General features: G+C 42.5%; 1 protein-coding gene across 3 annotated transcripts in view; it reads right to left on the reverse strand.

The window, feature by feature from the left end:
* Positions 1-25805, reverse strand: part of RICTOR (RPTOR independent companion of MTOR complex 2) — a 611164-nt gene that overhangs the window by 408914 nt on the left and 176445 nt on the right. For all 3 annotated transcript variants that reach the window (XM_053701222.1, XM_053701221.1, XM_053701220.1), the window contains exon 6: positions 13653-13720. In XM_053701222.1, the coding sequence (XP_053557197.1) occupies positions 13653-13720 (68 nt within the window). The remainder of the gene's footprint in view (positions 1-13652; positions 13721-25805) is intronic.

The raw sequence follows: 25805 nt of genomic DNA on the forward strand, positions 1-25805 counted from the left end.
GGAGGGAGAGATCGAGAGGGAGGGAGAGATCGAGCGGGAGAGAGATCGAGCGGGAGAGAGATCGAGCGGGAGAGAGATCGAGCGGGAGAGAGAAAAGCTTTAATCCCTCCCACTTCTTGATGCCCCTCAATGTAACATATGCCAAGCAGAGAGAGAGAAACAGAAAGCAGAAAGAATAAGCAGGGTAAATGAGGCGAATGCTAGAACCACCAGTGTATAGTTTTCTAAAAATAGGGAGGGGTCTCACCACCATGAAAGAAATTAAAATCAGATAAGTATAAATGTTGTTTTCTTTCATAAGGCGGGAACATATGGAAGCTAACACCCACGCTGTGACATCCACAAAAGTGTAAAAAGGTGGGACAGAAAGATAGAGAGAAAGAGAGGTAGGCACATCATTAATCAGACAGCTACCTGGAAAAAAAAACTTAAATTATGCTTATGGGAAGAGTACACAGCTGCATTCATTACTTTTGGGAATTCAGAACCTGGCCACCAAGAGGAGGCAAAGACACCCCAGTTCTCATTCTGCCGAGGTAACAAGGAACAGTACGAGAAATATTAGGGTGAAAAAGGTGCCAGAACATAAATACGGCCGACCCTTATGATTACAACGCAGGGAGCTGTGGACTCTTCCCGTCAGAAAAGAAAATTATCAGGTAAGCATAATTTAAGTTTTTTTTTTCTTAAAACGGGAAGAGTCCACAGCTGCATTCATTACTTTTGGGAATACCCAAGCTATAGAGGACACTGAATGCAAAACGTGTGGGTACAAAAGGCAGCCCCTTCTGAGGGCACCACAGTCTAAAACCCAAAACTCCTAGAAGCCAAAGGACAAAAAGGAAAAATGCAGAGATAACTGCCCAACAGTTAAAACCAGCAAGACCCTTGCTAGAGACCGCTCAGGATTATTAGACTCGACCAAGCCAAAAGCCTCTGAGGAGACAAAGTCCCGCAGGCATGCAGTCCGCCAACTTAAACTCACCCCTGATCAATTGAAAGGGGAAACATCCACATTCCCCCAGCGGGAAAGAACAGAGACTCGGCTAAATTAGTCCGAAAGGACCCTCAGAACCCAAAGGGACTAAGACCAAGAAAAGGAACTCCAAGAGAGAGAACCAGGAGGAAACAGGGCACCTATGAAAAGACCCTGCCGACCCAGCAAAGCAAAGGAAGGACTTGTAAAGTCCCCTCCACCTCAAACAAAGGACCCAGAATGTCCTGAGACCCTAAAAGGAGGAAATAAAAATCCCTCCCCTACACAGAGCGCTCACTCGCACCCAGAATAGAGCAACTGAAATACAAACCGTCCCAGGGAGACGCTGAAAAAAACAGCATCAGATATCTGATATGCTCCTCCAAACCATAAGCATCCTGCTACAATATTAGAACTTTGTGACCACATTGTCACCCTGGCGAAGAAACCGCACAGGACCTTCTTCTTCAGAAGAACTCTGAAACAGTGCAGGACAGGACCTTCCCAAAAAGGGAAAGGAAAGGAATTAACCGAACCCAGAACCTGGTAGAGACACTACCTGCCGAGGAGGGATCTACCGCAAAGCCTCTCACTTAAAGAAGATTCACAATAACTATGATACACGGCTAAGATCAACAGATCAGACAGATCCCTGACTCTCGCTCTGACAACAGACGCAGCACTAAAGTGATTGATAATGTCCGAAAGACTTAGGGATTAAAGGTACCCCGAATCATCAGGACCTGCAGGAAGTAAAAAGGGAGGAATTCAGCTCGCCCCCCCCCCCCCCGCCCAAAGAGGTCGGGTTCCATAACCCAGACACAGCCCCTTCCTGAAGACGAAGGACACTCCAAAAAGGCGACCCTCTACAGGAACTACAGTAAAGGCATCCCTTCACACTGACATACTTCGCGCAAGGCAGGGGGAACAACCCCTAAACATAGGAATAAAAAGTACCTTCAAGCAATCAAGGTGCAAATGATTGCAGATGGATTCAACTGCAAACCTTCTAAGAATTCTAAAGAAAACAATAAGCTCGTATTAACAAAAGACATCCCCCTCCTGTTCAATAACCCCCCTCAGGAGATATTAACCCATGATTCCTTATAAAGAGAAGGAGTCCCACTGAGACCCTGACTTCTATGTTTACATTACTTTATTTCACATCATCAAAGTAAAATGAAACGATCTTATCGGAATCAACGCCGTGGAACAGGAACACGGCCCTTCAAGTGCGACAGATAGTAGCCTCGCTTCTGACATGAACTTGAGAAAAGAAAGCAGGCAGCGAAACTTGTCAACGCTGATTGCTAAGGAGCTGTTAACATGAGTCGGGATGGTTTTGCAGAAAGAATCTCCCTGCATCTCTGGACTCTAACATTCATCCATGCTCTCACTGAGAGGCTGATAGAATTACTAAAAACTCCAGTCCTATTTCGAAGAGTACGACCCTTCATAAGAGACTATATAAAAATCTTCTGACACTTCTCTGCCAACCGCCTGTGACGAAAGGCAAAGAATGACTAGGGGATGAGGGAAGTGTGTGTGTGTGTGTGGGGGGGGGGGTATTTAAGCCTTTGGCTGGGGTGTCTCTGCCTCCTCCTGGTGGCCAGGTTCTGAATTCCCAAAAGTCTCTTCCTGTTTAAGAAGAAAATGTGGTAAAGGTATAAAGGGATGGAAAATCTGTTCCATTGACACCTCATTCACAAAAAGCCAAGAAGTATATACAGACCTTGTAGGACAAGCATTGATTTAGCCAAGAAATCAAAGTGATCGCAATAGCCATCTGACCTCTAAGTGGACCAAAAAATAGAACAAAGCTGAAGGCTAAATTGTTTAATGGCTTGGATACAATTTCAAAGCTCCAACAACAATCTAAAATTAAGTAGTCTTTCCTTAATATTTTTGGGAGAAGGACACAAAGATGGAACAACAATCTCCTGATTAATATTCTGAGCAGAGACAAACTTTGATAAGAAGTTATACTGATTCCTTAGAACTGCCTTGTCCTGATGGAAAACAAGATAAGCAGATTCACAAGACAACACTTAAATCTAAAATCCTTCGGGCTGAAAGGAAACCAGACTTTCCAAGACAAAATATCTGAATATTCAGATAATGAATATAGGCTCATCCATAACTTATGATACATTTTTCTAGCGACTTGTTTCCTCTCCTGAATAAGAGTGTCTATAATGGAGTCCGAAAAAACTCTCTGGTGTAGAACTAAACATTTAATTTCCCGCTGCCAATTTTAGAGCCTCTAGATCTGGATGAGAACCTTGAGACATCAGATCCTTTCGTAAAAGGAAGAGTCCAGGGCTAAAAGCTGAACACCTTAACTAGGTCTGCATACCAAGCCCTGCAGGACAAAGAAGAGCAAAGAAAATTAATGGAACTCTCTTGTTTTATTCAAGCAGTCACTCAAAGAAAATGGTGGAACCAAGTGCACCAGACAAAAAAAAACAAAGGAAGCACTAGAGCATCTATGAGAACCACCTGAGGATATCTAACTCTGGCAAGGTAACTGGGAAGTTTGTGATCAAAAAATGTCCTGGTTGAGAGACCATTCCCCCGAATGAAAAGTCTGATGACTGTGCAAATCTGCTTCCCAATTGTCGACTCCAGGAATGTGAATGGCTGAAATTTAGCATGTAGCTGCTAAATTAACGCTGTTGTGCACCTCAGCAAGTATGCTGCTGTAAATTAAAAGCTACAATATCTATCCCACTTGAAAAGTCCAATAAAACTGTTATATGTCAAATGTGAACACATGTAAAGCTGTCCCCTGGCCCTGATGTACAAATAGTTTAGCTGTGTGAGTGTAGGTTATCTACTTACCAATCTGCTACTCACTCAACTAAGCTTAGCCAGCTGCATACATCCTTCGTTCATTAGAAGAGCCCATCTAAGTTAGTAATACTAACTATAGATCTGGTATAGGACGTACCCTGGTGAGCAGACAAGATGAGGCTGCAGGAGCAGTCCAAGCAACAGCTGCGGCAGGCAAGTTGAAAACTCCCTCAAGAGAATTACTCTTACTAATAATAGTACTCCACTACACCACTCTGCCCTCTTCCCGGTTCTCTGAGGGGGATAACGGGCCTAACAGCAGTTTGAGTACCCCTTTCCACAAAGAAGTTTAAGAACCTCACATTTTCATCTTTTCCTGTAAAGGCAAAAATTAAGACTATGGGGAAAAATGGAAGTGGGAGGGATTAAAGCTTTTAATGTTTCAGAATTTTTTGCCTGTCTCCTGGTAGAGTGGAGTTTAATCCAATATGCTATGGCTCGAGGATTCTCACCATCTTATGAAAGAAAGGTATATTAATAAAGCAGCGGAAGCTGCTTATCCCACACGAGCCTTCTAGCTCGCCAGAAATGTAAGTTAAGAAGCAGCGGTCTTAAGACCGCTGCTCATTAACTCGTCCGCCACCTCTGAGGTGGCGGACAGTAATCATCCTGATTGCTGCCCCTCAGGAAAAGCATTACTAACAATGTGTACCATAGTTTTGTGACTATAGGAAAAAGCATAACTAAAAATTCGTACTTTGGGGTGAACATATAACAGAAGAGAAGGAGGGAAGAACAGCAACCAGAAAACTTCTCTGCAACCTTCCCTAAATCTATTAGATAATTATTGTTTAAGAACTATAAATTAATGTGGCCCTTAAGGTTTCTAAAGTGCAAGGAAGCTGGTAATCACTGCATTACAATATAATGTTAAAAAAAAAACAGAATTTATGCTTACCTGATAAATTACTTTCTCCAACGGTGTGTCCGGTCCACGGCGTCATCCTTACTTGTGGGATATTCTCTTCCCCAACAGGAAATGGCAAAGAGTCCCAGCAAAGCTGGTCACATGATCCCTCCTAGGCTCCGCCCACCCCAGTCATTCGACCGACGGACAGGAGGAAATATATATAGGAGAAACCATATGATACCGTGGTGACTGTAGTTAGAGAAAATAATTCATCAGACCTGATTAAAAAACCAGGGCGGGCCGTGGACCGGACACACCGTTGGAGAAAGTAATTTATCAGGTAAGCATAAATTCTGTTTTCTCCAACATAGGTGTGTCCGGTCCACGGCGTCATCCTTACTTGTGGGAACCAATACCAAAGCTTTAGGACACGGATGAAGGGAGGGAGCAAATCAGGTCACCTAAATGGAAGGCACCACGGCTTGCAAAACCTTTCTCCCAAAAATAGCCTCCGAAGAAGCAAAAGTATCAAATTTGTAAAATTTGGCAAAAGTGTGCAGTGAAGACCAAGTCGCTGCCTTACATATCTGGTCAACAGAAGCCTCGTTCTTGAAGGCCCATGTGGAAGCCACAGCCCTAGTGGAGTGAGCTGTGATTCTTTCAGGAGGCTGCCGTCCGGCAGTCTCATAAGCCAATCGGATAATGCTTTTAAGCCAAAAGGAAAGAGAGGTAGAAGTCGCTTTTTGACCTCTCCTTTTACCAGAATAAACAACAAACAAGGAAGATGTTTGTCTGAAATCTTTAGTAGCCTCTAAATAGAATTTTAGAGCACGGACTACGTCCAAATTGTGTAACAAACGTTCCTTCTTTGAAACTGGATTCGGACACAAAGAAGGTACAACTATCTCCTGGTTAATATTTTTGTTGGAAACAACTTTCGGAAGAAAACCAGGCTTAGTACGCAAAACCACCTTATCTGCATGGAACACCAGATAGGGCGGAGAACACTGCAGAGCAGATAACTCTGAAACTCTTCTAGCAGAAGAAATTGCAACCGAAAACAAAACTTTCCAAGATAATAACTTAATATCTACGGAATGTAAGGGTTCAAACGGAACCCCTTGAAGAACTGAAAGAACTAGATTTAGACTCCAGGGAGGAGTCAAAGGTCTGTAAACAGGCTTGATTCTAACCAGAGCCTGAACAAATGCTTGAACATCTGGCACAGCTGCCAGTCTTTTGTGAAGTAAAACAGATAAAGCAGAGATCTGTCCCTTCAGAGAACTTGCAGATAATCCTTTCTCCAAACCTTCTTGTAGAAAGGATAGAATCTTAGGAATTTTTATCTTGTTCCATGGGAATCCCTTAGATTCACACCAACAGATATATTTTTTTCCATATTTTATGGTAAATTTTTCTAGTTACAGGCTTTCTAGCCTGAATCAGAGTATCTATTACAGAATCTGAAAACCCACGCTTTGATAAAATCAAGCGTTCAATCTCCAAGCCGTCAGTTGGAGGGAAACCAGATTCGGATGTTCGAATGGACCCTGAACAAGAAGGTCCTGTCTCAAAGGTAGCTTCCATGGTGGAGCCGATGACATATTCACCAGGTCTGCATACCAAGTCCTGCGTGGCCACGCAGGAGCTATCAAGATCACCGAGGCCCTCTCTTGATTGATCCTGGCTACCAGCCTGGGAATGAGAGGAAACGGTGGGAATACATAAGCTAGGTTGAAGGTCCAAGGTGCTACTAGTGCATCTACTAGAGTCGCCCTTGGATCCCTGGATCTGGACCCGTAGCAAGGAACCTTGAAGTTCTGACGGGACGCCATCAGATCCATGTCTGGAATGCCCCATAATTGAATTATTTGGGCAAAGATTTCCGGATGGAGTTCCCACTCCCCCGGATGGAATGTCTGACGACTCAGAAAATCCGCTTCCCAATTTTCCACTCCTGGGATGTGGATTGCAGACAAGTGGCAGGAGTGATCCTCCGCCCATTGGATTATTTTGGTCACTTCTTCCATCGCTAGGGAACTCCTTGTTCCCCCCTTATGATTGATATATGCAACAGTCGTCATGTTGTCTGATTGAAACCTTATGAATTTGGCCTTTGCTAGTTGAGGCCAAGCTTTGAGAGCATTGAATATCGCTCTCAGTTCCAGAATGTTTATCGGGAGAAGAGATTCTTCCCGAGACCATAGACCCTGAGCTTTCAGGGGTTCCCAGACCGCGCCCCAGCCCACCAGGCTGGCGTCGGTCGTGACAATGACCCACTCTGGTCTGCGGAAGCTCATTCCCTGTGACAGATTGTCCAGGGTCAGCCACCAACGGAGTGAATCTCTGGTCTTTTGATCTACTTGAATCGTCGGAGACAAGTCTGTATAATCCCCATTCCACTGTCTGAGCATGCACAGTTGTAATGGTCTTAGATGAATTTGTGCAAAAGGAACTATGTCCATTGCTGCAACCATCAATCCTATTACTTCCATGCACTGCGCTATGGAAGGACGAAGAACAGAATGAAGTACTTGACAAGAGCTTAGAATTTTTGATTTTCTGACCTCTGTCAGAAAAATCCTCATTTCTAAGGAATCTATTATCGTTCCCAAGAAGGGAACTCTTGTTGACGGGGACAGAGAACTTTTTTCTTTGTTCACCTTCCATCCGTGAGATCTGAGAAAGGCTAGGACGATGTCCGTATGAGCCTTTGCTTTTGACAGAGACGACGCTTGAATCAGGATGTCGTCCAAGTAAGGTACTACTGCAATGCCCCTTGGTCTTAGAACCGCTAGAAGGGACCCTAGTACCTTTGTGAAAATCCTTGGAGCAGTGGCTAATCCGAATGGAAGTGCCACAAACTGGTAATGCTTGTCCAGAAAAGCGAACCTTAGGAACTGATGATGTTCCTTGTGGATAGGAATATGTAGGTACGCATCCTTTAAATCCACGGTAGTCATAAATTGATTTTCCTGGATAGTAGGTAGGATCGTTCGAATAGTTTCCATTTTGAACGATGGAACCTTGAGAAATTTGTTTAGGATCTTGAGATCCAAAATTGGTCTGAATGTTCCCTCTTTTTTGGGAACTATGAACAGGTTGGAATAAAAACCCATCCCTTGTTCTCTTATTGGAACTGGATGAATCACTCCCATTTTTAACAGGTCTTCTACACAATGTAAGAATGCCTGTCTTTTTATTTGGTTTGAAGATAATTGAGACCTGTGGAACCTTCCCCTTGGGGGTAGTTCCTTGAATTCCAGGAGATAACCTTGAGAAACTATCTCTAGCGCCCAAGGATCCTGAACATCTCTTGCCCAAGCCTGAGCAAAGAGAAAGTCTGCCCCCCACCAGATCCGGTCCCGGATCGGGCGCCATCCCTTCATGCTGTTTTGGTAGCAGTGGTAGGCTTCTTGGCCTGCTTACCCTTGTTCCAGCCTTGCATTGGTCTCCAGGCTGGTTTGGGTTGTGAAGTATTACCCTCTTGCTTAGAGGATGTAGAATTAGAGGCTGGTCCGTTTCTGCGAAAGGGACGAAAATTAGGCCTATTTTTAGCCTTAAAAGACCTATCCTGTGGGAGGGCGTGGCCCTTTCCCCCAGTGATGTCTGAAATAATCTCTTTCAAATCAGGTCCAAATAATGTTTTACCCTTGAAAGGGATGTTAAGCAATTTTGTCTTGGAAGACACATCCGCTGACCAAGACTTTAGCCAAAGCGCTCTGCGCGCCACGATAGCAAACCCTGAATTTTTCGCCGCTAATCTAGCTAATTGCAAAGCGGCATCTAAAATAAAAGAGTTAGCCAATTTAAGTGCTTGAACTCTGTCCATAACCTCCTCATACGAAGATTCTTTATTGAGCGACTTTTCTAGTTCCTCGAACCAGAAACACGCTGCCGTAGTGACAGGAACAATGCATGAAATTGGTTGTAGAAGGTAACCCTGCTGAACAAAAATCTTTTTAAGCAAACCTTCTAATTTTTTATCCATAGGATCTTTGAAAGCACAACTATCTTCGATAGGAATAGTAGTGCGTTTATTTAGAGTAGAAACCGCCCCCTCGACCTTGGGGACTGTCTGCCATAAGTCCTTTCTGGGGTCGACTATAGGAAATAATTTCTTAAATATAGGGGGGGGAACAAAAGGTATGCCGGGCCTTTCCCACTCCTTATTTACTATGTGCGCCACCCGCTTGGGTATAGGAAAAGCGTCGGGGGGCACCGGAACCTCTAGGAACTTGTCCATCTTACATAATTTCTCTGGAATGACCAAATTGTCACAATCATCCAGAGTAGATAATACCTCCTTAAGCAGTGCGCGGAGATGTTCTAATTTAAATTTAAATGTCACAACATCAGGTTCAGCTTGTTGAGAAATTTTTCCTGAATCTGAAATTTCTCCCTCAGACAAAACCTCCCTCATGGCCCCTTCAGATTGGTGTGAGGGTATGTCAGAACAGTTATCAGCGTCCTCTTGCTCTTCAGTGTTTAAAACAGAGCAATCGCGCTTTCTCTGATAAGTAGGCATTTTGGATAAAATGTTTGCTATAGAGTTATCCATTACAGCCGTTAATTGTTGCATGGTAATAAGAATTGGCGCACTAGATGTACTAGGGGCCTCTTGTGTGGGCAAAACTGGTGTAGACACAGAAGGGGATGATGTAGTATCATGTTTACTCCCCTCATTTGAGGAATCATCTTGGGCAATATCATTATCTGTGGCATTGCTGTCCCTACTTTGTTTGGACACTATGGCACAATTATCACATAAATTTAAATGGGGAGACACCTTGGCTTTCATACATATAGAACATAGCTTATCTGATGGTACAGACATGTTAAACAGGCTTAAACTTGTCAACAAAGCACAAAAAACGTTTTAAAATAAAACCGTTACTGTCACTTTAAATTTCAAACTGAAAACACTTTATTACTGAATATGTGAAAAAGTATGAAGGAATTGTTCAAAATTCACCAAAATTTCACCACAGTGTCTTAAAGCATTAAAAGTATTGCACACCAAATTTCAGAGCTTTAACCCTTAAATTAACGGAACCGGAGCCGTTTTTACATTTAACCCCTATACAGTCCCAGCTATATGCTTTGCTGAGACCCAACCAAGCCCAGAGGGGAATACGATACCAAATGATGCCTTCTATAAGCTTTTTCAGTGATTCTTAGCTCCTCACACATGCATCTGCATGCCTTGCTCTCCAAAAACAACTGCGCATTAGTGGCGCGAAAATGAGGCTCTGTCTATAACTAGAAAAGGCCCCCATCTGAAAAAGGTGTCCAACACAGTGCCTGCCGTTTTTCTAAACAATCCCCAAGATTATAATAACCATTAATAGTTAGAATCTGCAAAATATGCCTAGCAAAGCAATCGTTTTAGCCCAGAAAAATGTCTACCAGTTTTTTAAGCCCTTATGAAGCCCTTTATTCTTTTATTTAACTAAGAAAATGGCTTACCGGTCCCCATAAGGGGAAATGACAGCCTTCCAGCATTACATAGTCTTGTTAGAAATATGGCCAGTCATACCTTAAGCAGAAAAGTCTGCCAACTGTTTCCCCCAACTGAAGTTACTTCATCTCAACAGTCCTGTGTGGAAACAGCAATCGATTTTAGTAACTTCTGCTAAAATCATCTTCCTCTTACAAACAGAAATCTTCATCTTTTTTCTGTTTCAGAGTAAATAGTACATACCAGCACTATTTTAAAATAACAAACACTTGATTGAAGAATAAAAACTACATTTAAACACCAAAAAACTCTTAACCATCTCCGTGGAGATGTTGCCTGTGCAACGGCAAAGAGAATGACTGGGGTGGGCGGAGCCTAGGAGGGATCATGTGACCAGCTTTGCTGGGACTCTTTGCCATTTCCTGTTGGGGAAGAGAATATCCCACAAGTAAGGATGACGCCGTGGACCGGACACACCTATGTTGGAGAAACAACACCGGTGAGAGGACGCACATTTCTATAGCTCCAGCTATATCCCTTTCAAACTAATTTAAAATGCTTCCCAAGGTAACCTATACCCTCTAAATATTGGAGAATAGAGGATAGACCTCAGCCTAATATATGTGGAAGAGCATGATATGGCTTCATTGCAGCTGATCCCAGTTAAGACCGGAGGCCTTCTTTGGTACTGATCGGGTGGCGGCCATTTTCTTATCCGCATGGTGAGGAAGATACCCTATACAGATTAGCCTTTATTTACCAGCGCGGCCTGAGACATTTCTTGCTATTGCCCTAACCTTCTACATATGAGATGGTGGACGCCCGTTGGATTTTAGCCGTGCTGAATACGCTTCTGGAGTCCTATAGACATACTTTTATCACAGCTCCGGTCGGGGTCTCTGAATTGGTGGATTCCGGTGAAGTACTAGAAGGAGTTTGCCTATGTCTAACCAACAGTGACAGAGTAAGCGAGAGTGGTGATGCTTTGGGGCCCCAGCATCTACCGTATACCCCAGAACCTGTAACGAAGATGGCTAAGTCCTTAGATACCGCTGCTTATGAAGGCTGGCCACCCGATCAGCTCAAGTCCCATGAAACCGGAGTTGAAAGTTTAGATCCGGAACACAGCACTCTCTATCTCACTCGGCGACACAGACAAGCGGAGGGTAAGCCACAGGCGACTTCTCCCAGGCTGTATGACAACAGTCGCGGGACCCTAAAGTTATACAGCGCATATCGCGCTACAGATGCAACGAACTTACATGCTCTCTATTGTGCCCTGATGTCTCCACTGCCATCCACCCAGCAATCTGAAGGGAATGGCACAATTGATCCTGACAGTGTCCCTGCAGGGGATTTACAATCATGGCCACACTTGCAGCGCCCATCTAGCTGTCTCTGTGCAGCAGGCATTGGGTAAAGTAATAGTGTCTACCATAGTAAGCTGGAGATAAATTCTCTGAACATTCCAGACTTTCCTTCATCGAACTTTGTGGCATAAGCCTTATGTTATTAATGCACTATATCTTTTGACACCTAAGGTCATTATCGGTGCTGTTGTTATAGTTTCAAATGTCTTTATGTTTGCTGAAAATCTTTCAAGCCCTAGTGACTGTTTGAGCTTGCCTATATTTGCTGTTAGTCCTGAAACCCTGACTGGAGAAATCCAGGTTAAATTGATGAAAATGTTATCAGTTCACATATGTTTTTCATTTTGCATATAATATCTTTTACACACTGTATCTGACATACTGAGGTATGTATTTCTTTATTGTCACATATGCTTGACTATCTATCTGCAAGCTAATATACCCACCTATGTAAGCTCCCATATAACCCTTCTACACATCTTTCCTCACTGCGCCTAAGGATAACATATGCTGAGGTCCCTGAGTTGTATGCTGTCCCCATATAAAGTGAGATATTCTAGTTTATGAGATTATAGGGATAGTTTAGTTTAGCTTAGTTTGTAGGAAATGTATTAAAATAGTGTTGCTCGTGTGAGAATTAGATTAAGCTCATTAAGGATATGACACATTTGCCTATCTATCTTATACAGCTGATATTGTTCTGCTTTTATATTCTTTGAATATTGAGTCCTATTTCCCTATAGCATAGGCATAGCCAGCGGCCGAGGCGGCGCCCTAACATTTACTATATACAGCATTATAGCTATCATATCAAACTCAATTGTCTTGCTCCATTTCTTATAATACTACTATTCCTCTGTTACTAGTATCTAATTTGTACCGCAGTGTGTTGTTTGTTCCCACAGTCCCTCAAGCTATGGGGTTCAGCTGATAACTTAGGAGCAGCCTTTCATAATTAGAGACGTTTTGTACTATATGGATCTCATCCTGATTCCCACACTCCACCTTTGCCTACACCCACAGTTCGCATACCCATGATGTCTCCCATATTTTAATCTAAATGGGCTACTTAAGGCGCTTGTATAGCGCATTTAATGGCTAAACACTAAACATATTATATTCGCAGCTGCTTAAAAAGGGTATCTCACTGTGTGCTGCATCATCCTGTCCTGAGGCAAAGAGTGCAAATTCATACCCTGCTAAGAAAGACAGATATAGTGTGGCGCATAGCTCCATTTTGTGATGCAGGCTGGACCTGCACTACAACTTTAGTTATTTTACACTACATTCTGATTCAGCCCGTTCAGCTATGTTATTTGTTGAGTATGGACCTGGAAGCTCTCCAGTATTAGGCACAGTGCCTGATTGATATATCACTAACCCTTGAACTACCCACTGATATTTGCTGTTTATCTTGTTATCATACTTCCCTGAGCATCCCCTATACTAATAAATAAGCCCGAAAAGACCCTGATTGCATACTCTATCCATCGCATTCAATTTCCCACCTCCTTCCCCCCACCCCCCATAATGACCCTCCTAACTCAGGAGGTCTAACCAAGCGGCTTCTCTTGTCTATGCCGCAACCTACCTATCTATATTTATCTATCTTACCATATTATCTACATAGTAGAGCTGTATTTTCATTTGTGTTTATACTTAACATGTCAATTGCTAAACTAATTAGAGTTCAAATACGATTACTCACACTGCTAATTAAGAAAATGAGGTTCCAGTTTTCTGTTTTTTTCTTTTTTTTTTAATAGGATACTTCATATTGAGAATTGTATCTCTCAACATAACTCTCAACATTGCTAAATGGAAATGTAACATTTATATTTGTTTTACTGCTGTGTTGTTTAATTTAAGTTGCATTGTTCTCGCACAACCTCAATAAAAATATAATAAAAAAAAAAAATAAAAAAAACAACACCAACGTTTTTGCATAATTTCTCTCCATACCGAGTTGTTGATAATCAGGCCCCTAAACAGTAATTACAATACAGTATATTGTTACTTTAATCAGTTGATTTTGGAAGGCACTAATATAACACATGCCTCTATAACACAGCATCATGTCATGCCACTAATACTCAAATATAGTGGTCTAATACAGAAAAATATAAAATTACAACCACTTACTTCAACTGCCCTTCTGCAGTATCTGGATTATGTCTGTAGTGAAAATCTGTGTATGGTGCTAGAATTTGCTAAGAAAAAATAAGAAATAACACAATTTAATAAATGCATTTAATAATCACTTATAATACTTAACACATATCTGAACTATAGAGAAGTATTACATATCAGGGGAGAAGAATGATGATTTTACAGATGGAAGAATAAAATCACATTGCCCAATTACAGCACATTTAACAATTTTACCTCCAGGCACCACATTCTAACTTTCTCTCACCCCTGGCACCAGCTTCACAGCATAGAGAATCTGACTGGTGAGCACACACTGTGTACACATTTAACTGAAACTCAGATCCTTGAATGGTGCATACAGAGCAATACAGAGCAATTAGCTGCTCCATAGGTACAGAAATCTGCATTGGACTAATGCTGAAGGCACAGATCTGAGAACAAAAGGTGTGTGTATATTATATACACAACAAAGTATTACTATTGTCATCATTTTTATTAATGGCTAATTATTATTGTTAATAATAATGATAATATAGTTCAACATGATGGGTGATTACTAAATTGTTACATTTGACCTTTTTAATCATAAAAAATGCTGTATTCTCTTCTAAGACAGTTTACATCCACTTGCTAAAGCGGTTTTAGTTTGCTTTTTTATTGTGTATCATTTTTTAAAGTGTACATTGTAAACAATAGCATGGGAATCATTATTTCAGAAACATATTATGGTTTCATCTTTACCATGTGATCACCTTCCATAAAAAAATACAATTCTGAACAAAAATATTAATTTTTAAGCCTAACCAAATTTGACTAGAGGTGTCGATTTTTATGCATGCATTTTTCTACCCCTGTCCAAAATAAAAGCATAACACTTGCTCCAAAATTCATCACCTGTTCTCACCTTTATGTGTTTACTTGTAATTTTTAACATGCTCAGGGAAACAATAAAAGAAAACTTAAATTATGCTTACCTGATAATTTTCTTTTCTTCTGATGGGGAGAGTCGACAGCTGCATTCATTACTTTTTGGGAAATACAGAACCTGGCCACCAGGAGGAGGCAAAGACACCCCAGCCAAAAGCTTAAATACCTCCCCCACTTCCCTCATCCCCCAGTCATTCAGCCGAGGGAACAAGGAACAGTAGGAGATACATCAGGGTGAAAAAGTTGCCGGAAGATTAAAAAACGAAATAAACAGCCGCCCCAAAGAAAAAAACGCGGGCGGGCAGCTGTGGACTCTCCCCATAAGAAAAGAAAATTATCAGGTAAGCATAATTAAAGTTTTTCTTCTTAAATGGGGAGAGTCCACAGCTACATTCATTACTTTTGGGAAAACAATACCCAAGCTATAGAGGACACTGAATGCAAACAAAGGGCGGGAACAAGGGTCGGCCCATTCACCAGAAGCAACAAAAATGGTAACAGCCCATCAGTTAAAACCAGTAAGGCCCTTGCTAACGACCGCTCAGATCACTAGACTCAACCGAGCACAAAGGCCTCAGAGGAAACAAAGTCCCGCAGGTACCAAGCCCACACGTAAACTCATAAGTGAGTCTGAAAGGTTAGACAAACAACAAGGGCAAAAAAGAACCCAAAGAATAGCTCCAAGAGCACAAACCAAGGTTGCAACAGGAGAAACTGCGTAAAGAACGCACCCCACCGACCGGGCAGAGAGAAGGGAAAAAAATCCCAGATCCATAACTGCATGGAATCCAAGGGACCAATGAAAACACCCAACCCTGGCAAGCTAGAGGGACAAAGGTAGACCCCCTCCCTAACACGGAGTGCAAACCCGCACTCAGGATGGAGTGATAGACCACCCCCGGTAGCTGCTAAAAAACAGCACCATAATATCTTATTATGCTGCAGAGGAAGCCACGGGCTTCCCGCAAGAGGACTAATCAGACGCAAGCCGCCAACACTAGCTAATCAAAGGCTAGTAAACTGCACAAGGACTCTCACAGAGAAAAAAACTCTAAAGAAGTGCAAAGAAAATCCTTCCCAGAGGAAAAAAAACAGGGAAGAACAGAAACCAAAAGCCGACAGAGAAAAACTACCTGCTGAGGCAAGGAGACACCGCAAAGCCTCCCACCCAAGGGAGTCCCACAAAACCTATTGATGATACGCGGTCAAGGCACAACAGAGCAATCAGAACCACTCCGAGGCAAACAGACCCAGCACCAAGCGACTGGCAATGTCCGAAAAGGACAAGGGAATTAAAAAATTCCATAAATCACCCAGGCCCCCAGGAAGGAAGAGGATGGGATCCAAATCCTAGACCCAGCTCCCTTCCCAAAGAGAAGGGACAGTTCCAAAAGCGAGATCCTATACTGAAAGCAGAAATGGCATGATACCAGAAATCCAGCAGATATCCTGCACACGAGGCAGGGAAGACCCCCACAGAACAGAGAAAGAAATACCTCCGGGGGAAACCCGGTGGATATTGTGGTATATCTAATACTCCCCAAAGGGAGGGAAAACCCAAACATAACAGCTCACCCACCCCACAGCCATGAAGCGTAAAGTTGTAGACGGATGGGGAAAAAAACATACCGATTGTAATCTGGGTAATACAGTTGGCCCAGTAGAAATTTCCAATTCTCCGGTAAGAGAGATAAAAGTCCGCCAGAAGGGACCAAATGACGTTCTGGAACCGGAAAACACTGGGACGTCCCGATCCAACCTAAGGGATCTGGACACAGAAACCCCAAAATGTCCCAGAGGAACCAACGGGTTACCCCATCCGGAGAAGATCTTGCACCACAGGTGATGCAATCACAGCCACATCCGAAGGTCCTCAGACATCGAACGCTCACGTAAGTATCCCAGAGACGGAGAGCTTAACCCCTAAAGGCTCAAGGGACAACACCCGCTAAGTCCACAGACTAAGGTACACTTACGAGAGGACAGAGTTCAAAACCTAGAAATCTAGTTTGAGAAGATAAATAGTCTCCAAAGATCCCCTCGGGATCAACCTCCCTGAAACCCCTACAGCTCGAGGAATGTACGATAAACGAGCATCCCAAACTACTGGCGATCGACAGATCAAACCAAACGCCTAAGCAGGGGTAACCGCAGGAAAATTATGGTAGCAGACGAGATACCGTAGGGGGGGGGGGGGGAGAAAAAACATAATTTATGTAAAAACTTACCTGATAAATTCATTTCTTTCATAATGGCAAGAGTCCATGAGCTAGTGGCGTATGGGATATACATTTCTACCAGGAGGGGCCAAAGTTTCCCAAACCTCAAAATGCCTATAAATACACCTCCCACCACACACATACTTTAGTTTAACTTATAGTCAAGTAGTGAGGTGTAAAAAAGGAGTAAAAAGAATACAATTTCAATCAATTTTTTAGGATTCGGACACAAAGAAGGAACAACAATTTCCCTACTGTTGTTAGAATTCAGAACTTTAGGAAGAAATTTAAACAAAGTCCAGAAAACTGTTTTATCCTGATGGAAAATCAGAAAAGGAGACTCACAAGAGAGCAGATAATTCAGAAACTCTTCTAGTAGAAGAGATAGCCAAAAGGAACAATACTTTCCAAGAAAGTAGTTTAATATCCAAAGAATGCATAGGCTAAAAAGGAGGAGGCTGTGAAACCTTCAAACCCAAATTAAGACTTCATGGAGGAGAAATAGACTTAACAGGCTTGATACGGACACAAGCCTGAACAAAACAGTGAATATCAGGAAGTTTAATCTTTCCATGAAATAAAAAAGAAAGAGCAGAGATGTGTCTCTTCAAAGTACTTGCAGACAAACCTTTATCCAAACCGTCCTGAAGAAACTGTAAAATTCTAGGAAATCTAAAAGAATGCCAAGAGAATTTATGAGAACACAATGAAATATAGGTTTTCCAAACCCGATAAATCTTTCTTGAAACAGACTTACGAGCCTGCAGCATAGTATTGATCACTGAGTCAGAGAAACCTCTATGAATAAGCATTAAAGGTTCAATTTCCATACCTTCAAATTCAGTGATTTGAGATCTTGATGGAAAAACGGCCCTTGAGACAGAAGGTCTGGCCTTAAAGGAAGTGACCAAGGTTGGCAACTGGACATCCAGACAAGAAAAGTATACCAAAACCTGTGAGGCCATGCTGGTGCTATCAGAAACACATGCAATTGATCCATTATGATTTTGGAGATCACCCTTGGAAGAAGAACTAGAGGCGGAAAAATATAAGCAAGTTGGTAAGACCAAGGAACTGCTAACGCATCCACCATCTCGGTCTGAGGATCCCTGGACCTGGAAAGGTATCTTGGAAGTTTCCCGTTTAGATGGAAAGTTTCCTGTTTAGATGGGAAGCCATCAGATCTATTTCTGAAAGACCCCACATCTTTACAATCTGAAAAAACATCTGGATGGAGAGACCACTCCCCCGGATGTAAAGTCTGACGGCTGAGATAATCCCCTTCCCAATTATCTACACCTGGAATATGAATCGTAGAAATTAGACAGGAGTTAGAATCTGCCCAAGAAAGTATCCATGATACTTCTTTCATTGCTAAAGGACTGTGAATCCCTCCCTGATTATTGACATATGCTACAGTTGTGATATTGTCTGTCTGAAAGCGAATGAAAAGTTCTCTCTTTATTAGAGACCAAGCCTGAAGAGCCCTGAAAATAGCACGGAGTTCTAAAATATTAAATTGGTAACCTCGCCTCTAGAGGATTCCAAACTCCTTGTGCTGTCAGAGACCCCCAGACAGCTCCCCAACCTGAAAAAACATAATTTATGCTTACCTGATAAATTCCTTTCTTCTGTTGTGTGATCAGTCCACGGGTCATCATTACTTCTGGGATATAACTCCTCCCCAACAGGAAATGCAAGAGGATTCACCCAGCAGAGCTGCATATAGCTCCTCCCCTCTACGTCACTCCCAGTCATTCGACCAAGAATCAACGAGAAAGGAGAAACCAAGGGTGAAGTGGTGACTGGAGTATAATTTAAAAGATATTTACCTGCCTTAAAACAGGGCGGGCCGTGGACTGATCACACAACAGAAGAAAGGAATTTATCAGGTAAGCATAAATTATGTTTTCTTCTGTTATGTGTGATCAGTCCACGGGTCATCATTACTTCTGGGATACCAATACCAAAGCAAAAGTACACGGATGACGGGAGGGATAGGCAGGCTCATTATACAGAAGGAACCACTGCCTGAAGGACCTTTCTCCCAAAAATAGCCTCCGAAGAAGCAAAAGTGTCAAATTTGGAAAATTTGGAAAAAGTATGAAGCGAAGACCAAGTTGCAGCCTTGCAAATCTGTTCAACAGAGGCCTCATTCTTAAAGGCCCAAGTGGAAGCCACAGCTCTAGTGGAATGAGCTGTAATTCTTTCAGGAGGCTGCTGTCCAGCAGTCTCATAGGCTAAACGTATTATGCTACGAAGCCAAAAAGAGAGAGAGGTAGCAGAAGCTTTTTGACCTCTCCTCTGTCCAGAATAAACGACAAACAGGGAAGAAGTTTGGCGAAAATCTTTAGTTGCCTGCAAGTAGAACTTGAGGGCACGAACTACATCCAGATTGTGTAGAAGACGTTCCTTCTTTGAAGAAGGATTTGGACACAAGGATGGAACAACAATCTCTTGATTGATATTCCTGTTAGTGACTACCTTAGGTAAGAACCCAGGTTTAGTACGCAGAACTACCTTGTCTGAGTGAAAAATCAGATAAGGAGAATCACAATGTAAGGCTGATAACTCAGAGACTCTTCGAGCCGAGGAAATAGCCATTAAAAACAGAACTTTGCAAGATAACAATTTTATATCAATGGAATGAAGGGGTTCAAACGGAACACCCTGTAAAACGTTAAGAACTAAATTTAAACTCCATGGCGGAGCAACAGCTTTAAACACAGGCTTGATCCTAGCTAAAGCCTGACAAAAAGCCTGGACGTCTGGATTTTCTGACAGACGCCTGTGTAACAAGATGGACAGAGCTGAGATCTGTCCCTTTAATGAGCTAGCCGATAAACCCTTTTCTAACCCTTCTTGTAGAAAGGACAATATCCTAGGAATCCTAACCTTACTCCAGGAGTAACTTTTGGATTCGCACCAGTATAGGTATTTACGCCATATCTTATGGTAAATCCTTCTGGTAACAGGCTTCCTAGCCTGTATCAGGGTATCAATAACCGACTCAGAAAAACCACGTTTTGATAAAATCAAGCGTTCAATTTCCAAGCAGTCAGCTTCAGAGAAGTTAGATTTTGATGTTTGAATGGACCCTGTATCAGAAGGTCCTGTCTTAGAGGTAGAGACCAAGGCGGACAGGATGACATGTCCACTAGATCTGCATACCAAGTCCTGCGTGGCCATGCAGGCGCTATTAGAATCACTGATGCTCTCTCCTGTTTGATTTTGGCAATCAATCGAGGAAGCAGCGGGAAGGGTGGAAACACATAAGCCATCCCGAAGTTCCAAGGTGCTGTCAAAGCATCTATCAGAACCGCTCCCGGATCCCTGGATCTGGACCCGTAGTGAGGAAGTTTGGCGTTCTGGCGAGACGCCATGAGATCTATCTCTGGTTTGCCCCAACGTCGAAGTATTTGGGCAAAGACCTCCGGATGAAGTTCCCACTCCCCCGGATGAAAAGTCTGGCGACTCAAGAAATCCGCCTCCCAGTTCTCCACTCCCGGGATGTGGACTGCTGACAGGTGGCAAGAGTGAGACTCTGCCCAGCGAATTATCTTTGATACTTCCATCATTGCTAGGGAGCTTCTTGTCCCTCCTTGATGGTTGATGTAAGCTACAGTCGTGATGTTGTCCGACTGAAACCTGATGAACCCCCGAGTTTCTAACTGGGGCCAAGCCAGAAGGGCATGGAGAACTGCTCTCAATTCCAGAATGTTTATTGGCAGGAGACTTTCCTCCTGATTCCATTGTCCCTGAGCCTTCAGAGAATTCCAGACAGCGCCCCAACCTAGTAGGCTGGCGTCTGTTGTTACAATTGTCCAATCCGGCCTGCTGAATGGCATCCCCCTGGACAGATGTGGCCGAGAAAGCCACCATAGAAGAGAGTTTCTGGTCTCTTGATCCAGATTCAGAGTAGGGGACAAGTCTGAGTAATCCCCATTCCACTGACTCAGCATGCACAATTGCAGCGGTCTGAGATGTAGACGTGCAAAGGGAACTATGTCCATTGCTGCTACCATTAAGCCGATCACCTCCATGCATTGAGCTACTGACGGGAGTTGAATGGAATGAAGGACACGGCATGCATTTAGAAGCTTTATTAATCTGTCTTCTGTCAGATAAATCTTCATTTCTACAGAATCTATAAGAGTCCCCAAGAATGGAACTCTTGTGAGAGGAAAAAGAGAACTCTTCTTTTCGTTCACTTTCCATCCATGCGACCTTAGAAATGCCAGAACTAACTCTGTATGAGACTTGGCAGTTTGAAAGCTTGAAGCTTGTATCAGAATGTCGTCTAGGTACGGAGCTACCGAAATTCCTCGCGGTCTTAGTACCGCCAGAAGGGCACCCAGAACCTTTGTGAAGATTCTTGGAGCCGTAGCCAATCCGAATGGAAGAGCTACAAACTGGTAATGCCTGTCTAAGAAGGCAAACCTTAGATACCGGTAATGATCTTTGTGGATCGGTATGTGAAGGTAAGCATCCTTTAAATCCACTGTGGTCATGTACTGACCCTTTTGGATCATGGGTAAGATTGTCCGAATAGTTTCCATTTTGAACGATGGAACTCTTAGGAATTTGTTTAGGATCTTTAAATCCAAGATTGGCCTGAAAGTTCCCTCTTTTTTGGGAACCACAAACAGGTTTGAGTAAAACCCTTGTCCTTGTTCCGACCGCGGAACCGGATGGATCACTCCCATTAATAACAGATCTTGTACACAGCGTAGAAACGCTTCTTTCTTTATCTGGTTTGTTGACAACCTTGACAGATGAAATCTCCCTCTTGGGGGAGAGAATTTGAAGTCTAGAAGGTATCCCTGAGATATGATCTCTAGCGCCCAGGGATCCTGAACATCTCTTGCCCAAGCCTGGGCGAAGAGAGAGAGTCTGCCCCCCACTAGATCCGGTCCCGGATCGGGGGCCCTCGGTTCATGCTGTCTTTGGGGCAGCCGCAGGTTTCCTGGCCTGCTTGCCCTTGTTCCAGGACTGGTTAGGTTTCCAGCCTTGTCTGTAACGAGCAACAGCTCCTTCCTGTTTTGGTGCAGTGGAAGTTGATGCTGCTCCTGCTTTGAAATTCCGAAAGGGACGAAAATTAGACTGTCTAGCCTTAGCTTTGGCTTTGTCTTGAGGCAGGGCGTGGCCCTTACCTCCTGTAATGTCAGCGATAATTTCTTTCAAACCGGGCCCAAATAAAGTTTGCCCCTTGAAAGGTATATTAAGTAATTTGGACTTAGAAGTTACATCAGCTGACCAGGATTTTAGCCACAGCGCCCTACGTGCCTGAATGGCGAATCCTGAGTTCTTAGCCGTAAGTTTGGTTAAATGTACTACGGCCTCCGAAATGAATGAATTAGCTAGTTTAAGGACTCTAAGCCTGTCCGTAATGTCGTCCAGCGTAGTTGAACTAAGGTTCTCTTCCAGAGACTCAATCCAAAATGCTGCCGCAGCCGTAATCGGCGCGATGCATGCAAGGGGTTGCAATATAAAACCTTGTTGAACAAACATTTTCTTAAGGTAACCCTCTAATTTTTTATCCATTGGATCTGAAAAAGCACAGCTATCCTCCACCGGGATAGTGGTACGCTTAGCTAAAGTAGAAACTGCTCCCTCCACCTTAGGGACCGTTTGCCATAAGTCCCGTGTGGTGGCATCTATTGGAAACATCTTTCTAAATATTGGAGGGGGTGAGAACGGCACACCGGGTCTATCCCACTCCTTAGTAACAATTTCAGTTAGTCTCTTAGGTATAGGAAAAACGTCAGTACTCGCCGGTACCGCAAAGTATTTATCCAACCTACACAATTTCTCTGGTATTGCAACAGTGTTACAATCATTAAGAGCCGCTAAAACCTCCCCTAGTAATACACGGAGGTTTTCCAATTTAAATTTAAAATTTGAAATATCTGAATCCAATCTGTTTGGATCAGAACCGTCACCCACAGAATGAAGCTCTCCGTCCTCATGCTCTGCAAGCTGTGACGCAGTATCAGACATGGCCCTAGTATTATCAGCGCACTCTGTTCTCACCCCAGAGTGATCACGCTTGCCTCTTAGTTCTGGTAATTTAGCCAAAACTTCAGTCATAACAGTAGCCATATCTTGTAATGTTATCTGTAATGGCCGCCCAGATGTACTAGGCGCCATAATATCACGCACCTCCCGGGCGGGAGATGCAGGTACTGACACGTGAGGCGAGTTAGTCGGCATAACTCTCCCCTCGCTGTTTGGTGAAATTTGCTCAATTTGTACAGATTGGCTTTTATTTAAAGTAGCATCAATACAGTTAGTACATAAATTTCTATTGGGCTCCACCTTGGCATTGGAACAAATGACACAGGTATCTTCCTCTGAGTCAGACATGTTTAACACACTAGCAATAAACTTGCAACTTGGTTACAATCTTATTTAACAAAAACGTACTGTGCCTCAAAGAAGCACTAAACGATTAAATGACAGTTGAAATAATGAACTGAAAAACAGTTATAGCATCAATCCTTAAAAACAACACAACTTTTAGCAAAGGTTTGTTCCCATTAGTAAAGTAACAATAATTAAATTTGAAATAAAAATTACAGAGCAACGTTTTTAATCACAGTCAATATATAAGTCTCACAGCTCTGCTGAGAGAATCTACCTCCCTCCAAAGAAGTTTGAAGACCCCTGAGTTCTGTTAGAGATGAACCGGATCATGCAGGAAATACAAGAGTAACTGACTGGAAATTTTTGATGCGTAGCAAAGAGCGCCAAAAACGGCCCCTCCCCCTCACACACAGCAGTGAGAGAGAAACGAAAACTGTCACAATTAAAACAAGCAACTGCCAAGTGGAAAAATAATGCCCAAATAATTATTCACTCAGTACCTCAGAAAATGCAAACGATTCTACATTCCAGCAAAAACGTTTAACATGATAAATACCTATTAAAAGGTTTAGTGTATTTTTAACAGAGTAATTCCGGTGAAATACCATCCCCAGAATACTGAAGTGTAGAGTATACATACATGTCATTATAACGGTATGGCAGGATTTTCTCATCAATTCCATTCAGAAAATAAAAACTGCTACATACCTCAATGCAGATTCATCTGCCCGCTGTCCCCTGATCTGAAGCTTTTACCTCCCTCAGATGGCCGAGAAACAGCAATATGATCTTAACTACTCCGGTTAAAATCATAGTAAAAACTCTGGTAGATTCTTCTTCAAACTCTGCCAGAGAGGCAACAACACGCTCCGGTGCTATTGTAAAATAACAAACTTTTGATTGAAGTTATAAAAACTAAGTATAATCACCATAGTCCTCTCACACATCCTATCTAGTCGTTGGGTGCAAGAGAATGACTGGGAGTGACGTAGAGGGGAGGAGCTATATGCAGCTCTGCTGGGTGAATCCTCTTGCATTTCCTGTTGGGGAGGAGTTATATCCCAGAAGTAATGATGACCCGTGGACTGATCACACATAACAGAAGAAACTTGCATCTGTTGAGACTACAATCCAGGAAGGACAAACAAGAGAGGCCCCTTGAATAATATGATGGTCTAACCACCAAGTCAGAGAGAGTAGAATGCTGGGATTTAAGAATATCAATTATGATATCCGAGTAGTCCTTAAAGTCACCATCTTGAAAGTTGGGACCCTTACAAAATGATTAAAAAACCCAGACCCTGTTCCTGAAGCGGAACAGATATAATCACCCCCTGAAAGCTCCAGATCTGAAACACACTTGCCTGAGCTTTCGCAGGATTTGTTGGAACATGAGAGAGAATCTTCTCACAGGAGGTCTTATTCTGAAACCTATTCGATACCCTTGAGAGACAATGCTCTGAATCCACTGATTCTGAACAGAATCTGCCCAAATGTTTTGAAATAATTTCAATCTGCCCCCCACCAGTTGAACTGGATTGAGGGACGCACCTTCATGCAGTCTTGGGGCTGGCTTTGGCTTCTTATAAGGCTTGGATTTATTCCAACTTGAAGATGGCTTTCAATTGGAACCAGAGTCCTTAGGGGAATTAGTTTTCTGTTCTCTATTCTGACGAAAGGAAAAAAACAGATTAGAAGCTTTAGATTTACCCTTAGACTTTTTATCTTGGGGCAAAAAAACTCCCAAGTGATAGTGGAAATAATAGAATCCAACTGAGAACCAAATAAATTATTACCCTGGAAAGATGGTTATCTAAATCTAGATTACTATCTCTATGTCAGCATTCCATGATTTAAACCTTCTAGCTAAAATATCTAAAGACATAGATTTAACATCAATCTTGATATCAAAAACAGCATCACAGATAAAATGATTAGCATGTTGAAGCAAACGAACAATGCTAGACAAATCAGGATCTGCTTCGTGATGTGTTAAGCTATCCAAACAAAAAGTTGATGGAGCCGCAACATCAGCCATAGAAATGGCAGGCCTGAGAACATAGCCAGAATGTAAATAAGCTTTCCTTAGATAAGATTCAATCTTCCTATCTAAAGGATCCTTAAAAGAAGTACCATCTTCCATAGGAATAGTAGTACGTTTGGCAAGAGTAGAAATAGCCCCATCAACCTTAGGGACTTTTTCCCAAAACTCCAAATTAGCCACTGGTAAAGGATATAACTTCTTAAACCTAGGAGGAGGATTAAAAGAAGCATCAGGCTTAGACCATTTCTTAGCAATCACATCAGAAACCGCATCTGGAACAGGAAAAACCTCAGGAGTAATAACAGGAGGTTTAAAAACAGAATTTAAACATTTACTGGTTTTCTTATCAAGAGGATCAGACTCCTCAATACCCAAAGTAACCAATACTTCTTTCAACAAAGACCAAATATATTCAATCTTAAAAAGATAAGATTTATCAATTTCAATGTCTGAAGTAGGATCTTCTGAACCAGAGCGATCCTCTTCAGAGGAGGATATTTTAGTATGTTGTCGGTCATTACAAATTTCATAAGTTTTAAAAGACCTTTTACGTCTATTAGAAGGTTGAATAGCAGACATAGCCTTCTG

The sequence above is a fragment of the Bombina bombina genome, chromosome 2, assembly GCF_027579735.1.
Source record: "Bombina bombina isolate aBomBom1 chromosome 2, aBomBom1.pri, whole genome shotgun sequence".
Lineage (NCBI taxonomy): Eukaryota > Metazoa > Chordata > Amphibia > Anura > Bombinatoridae > Bombina > Bombina bombina.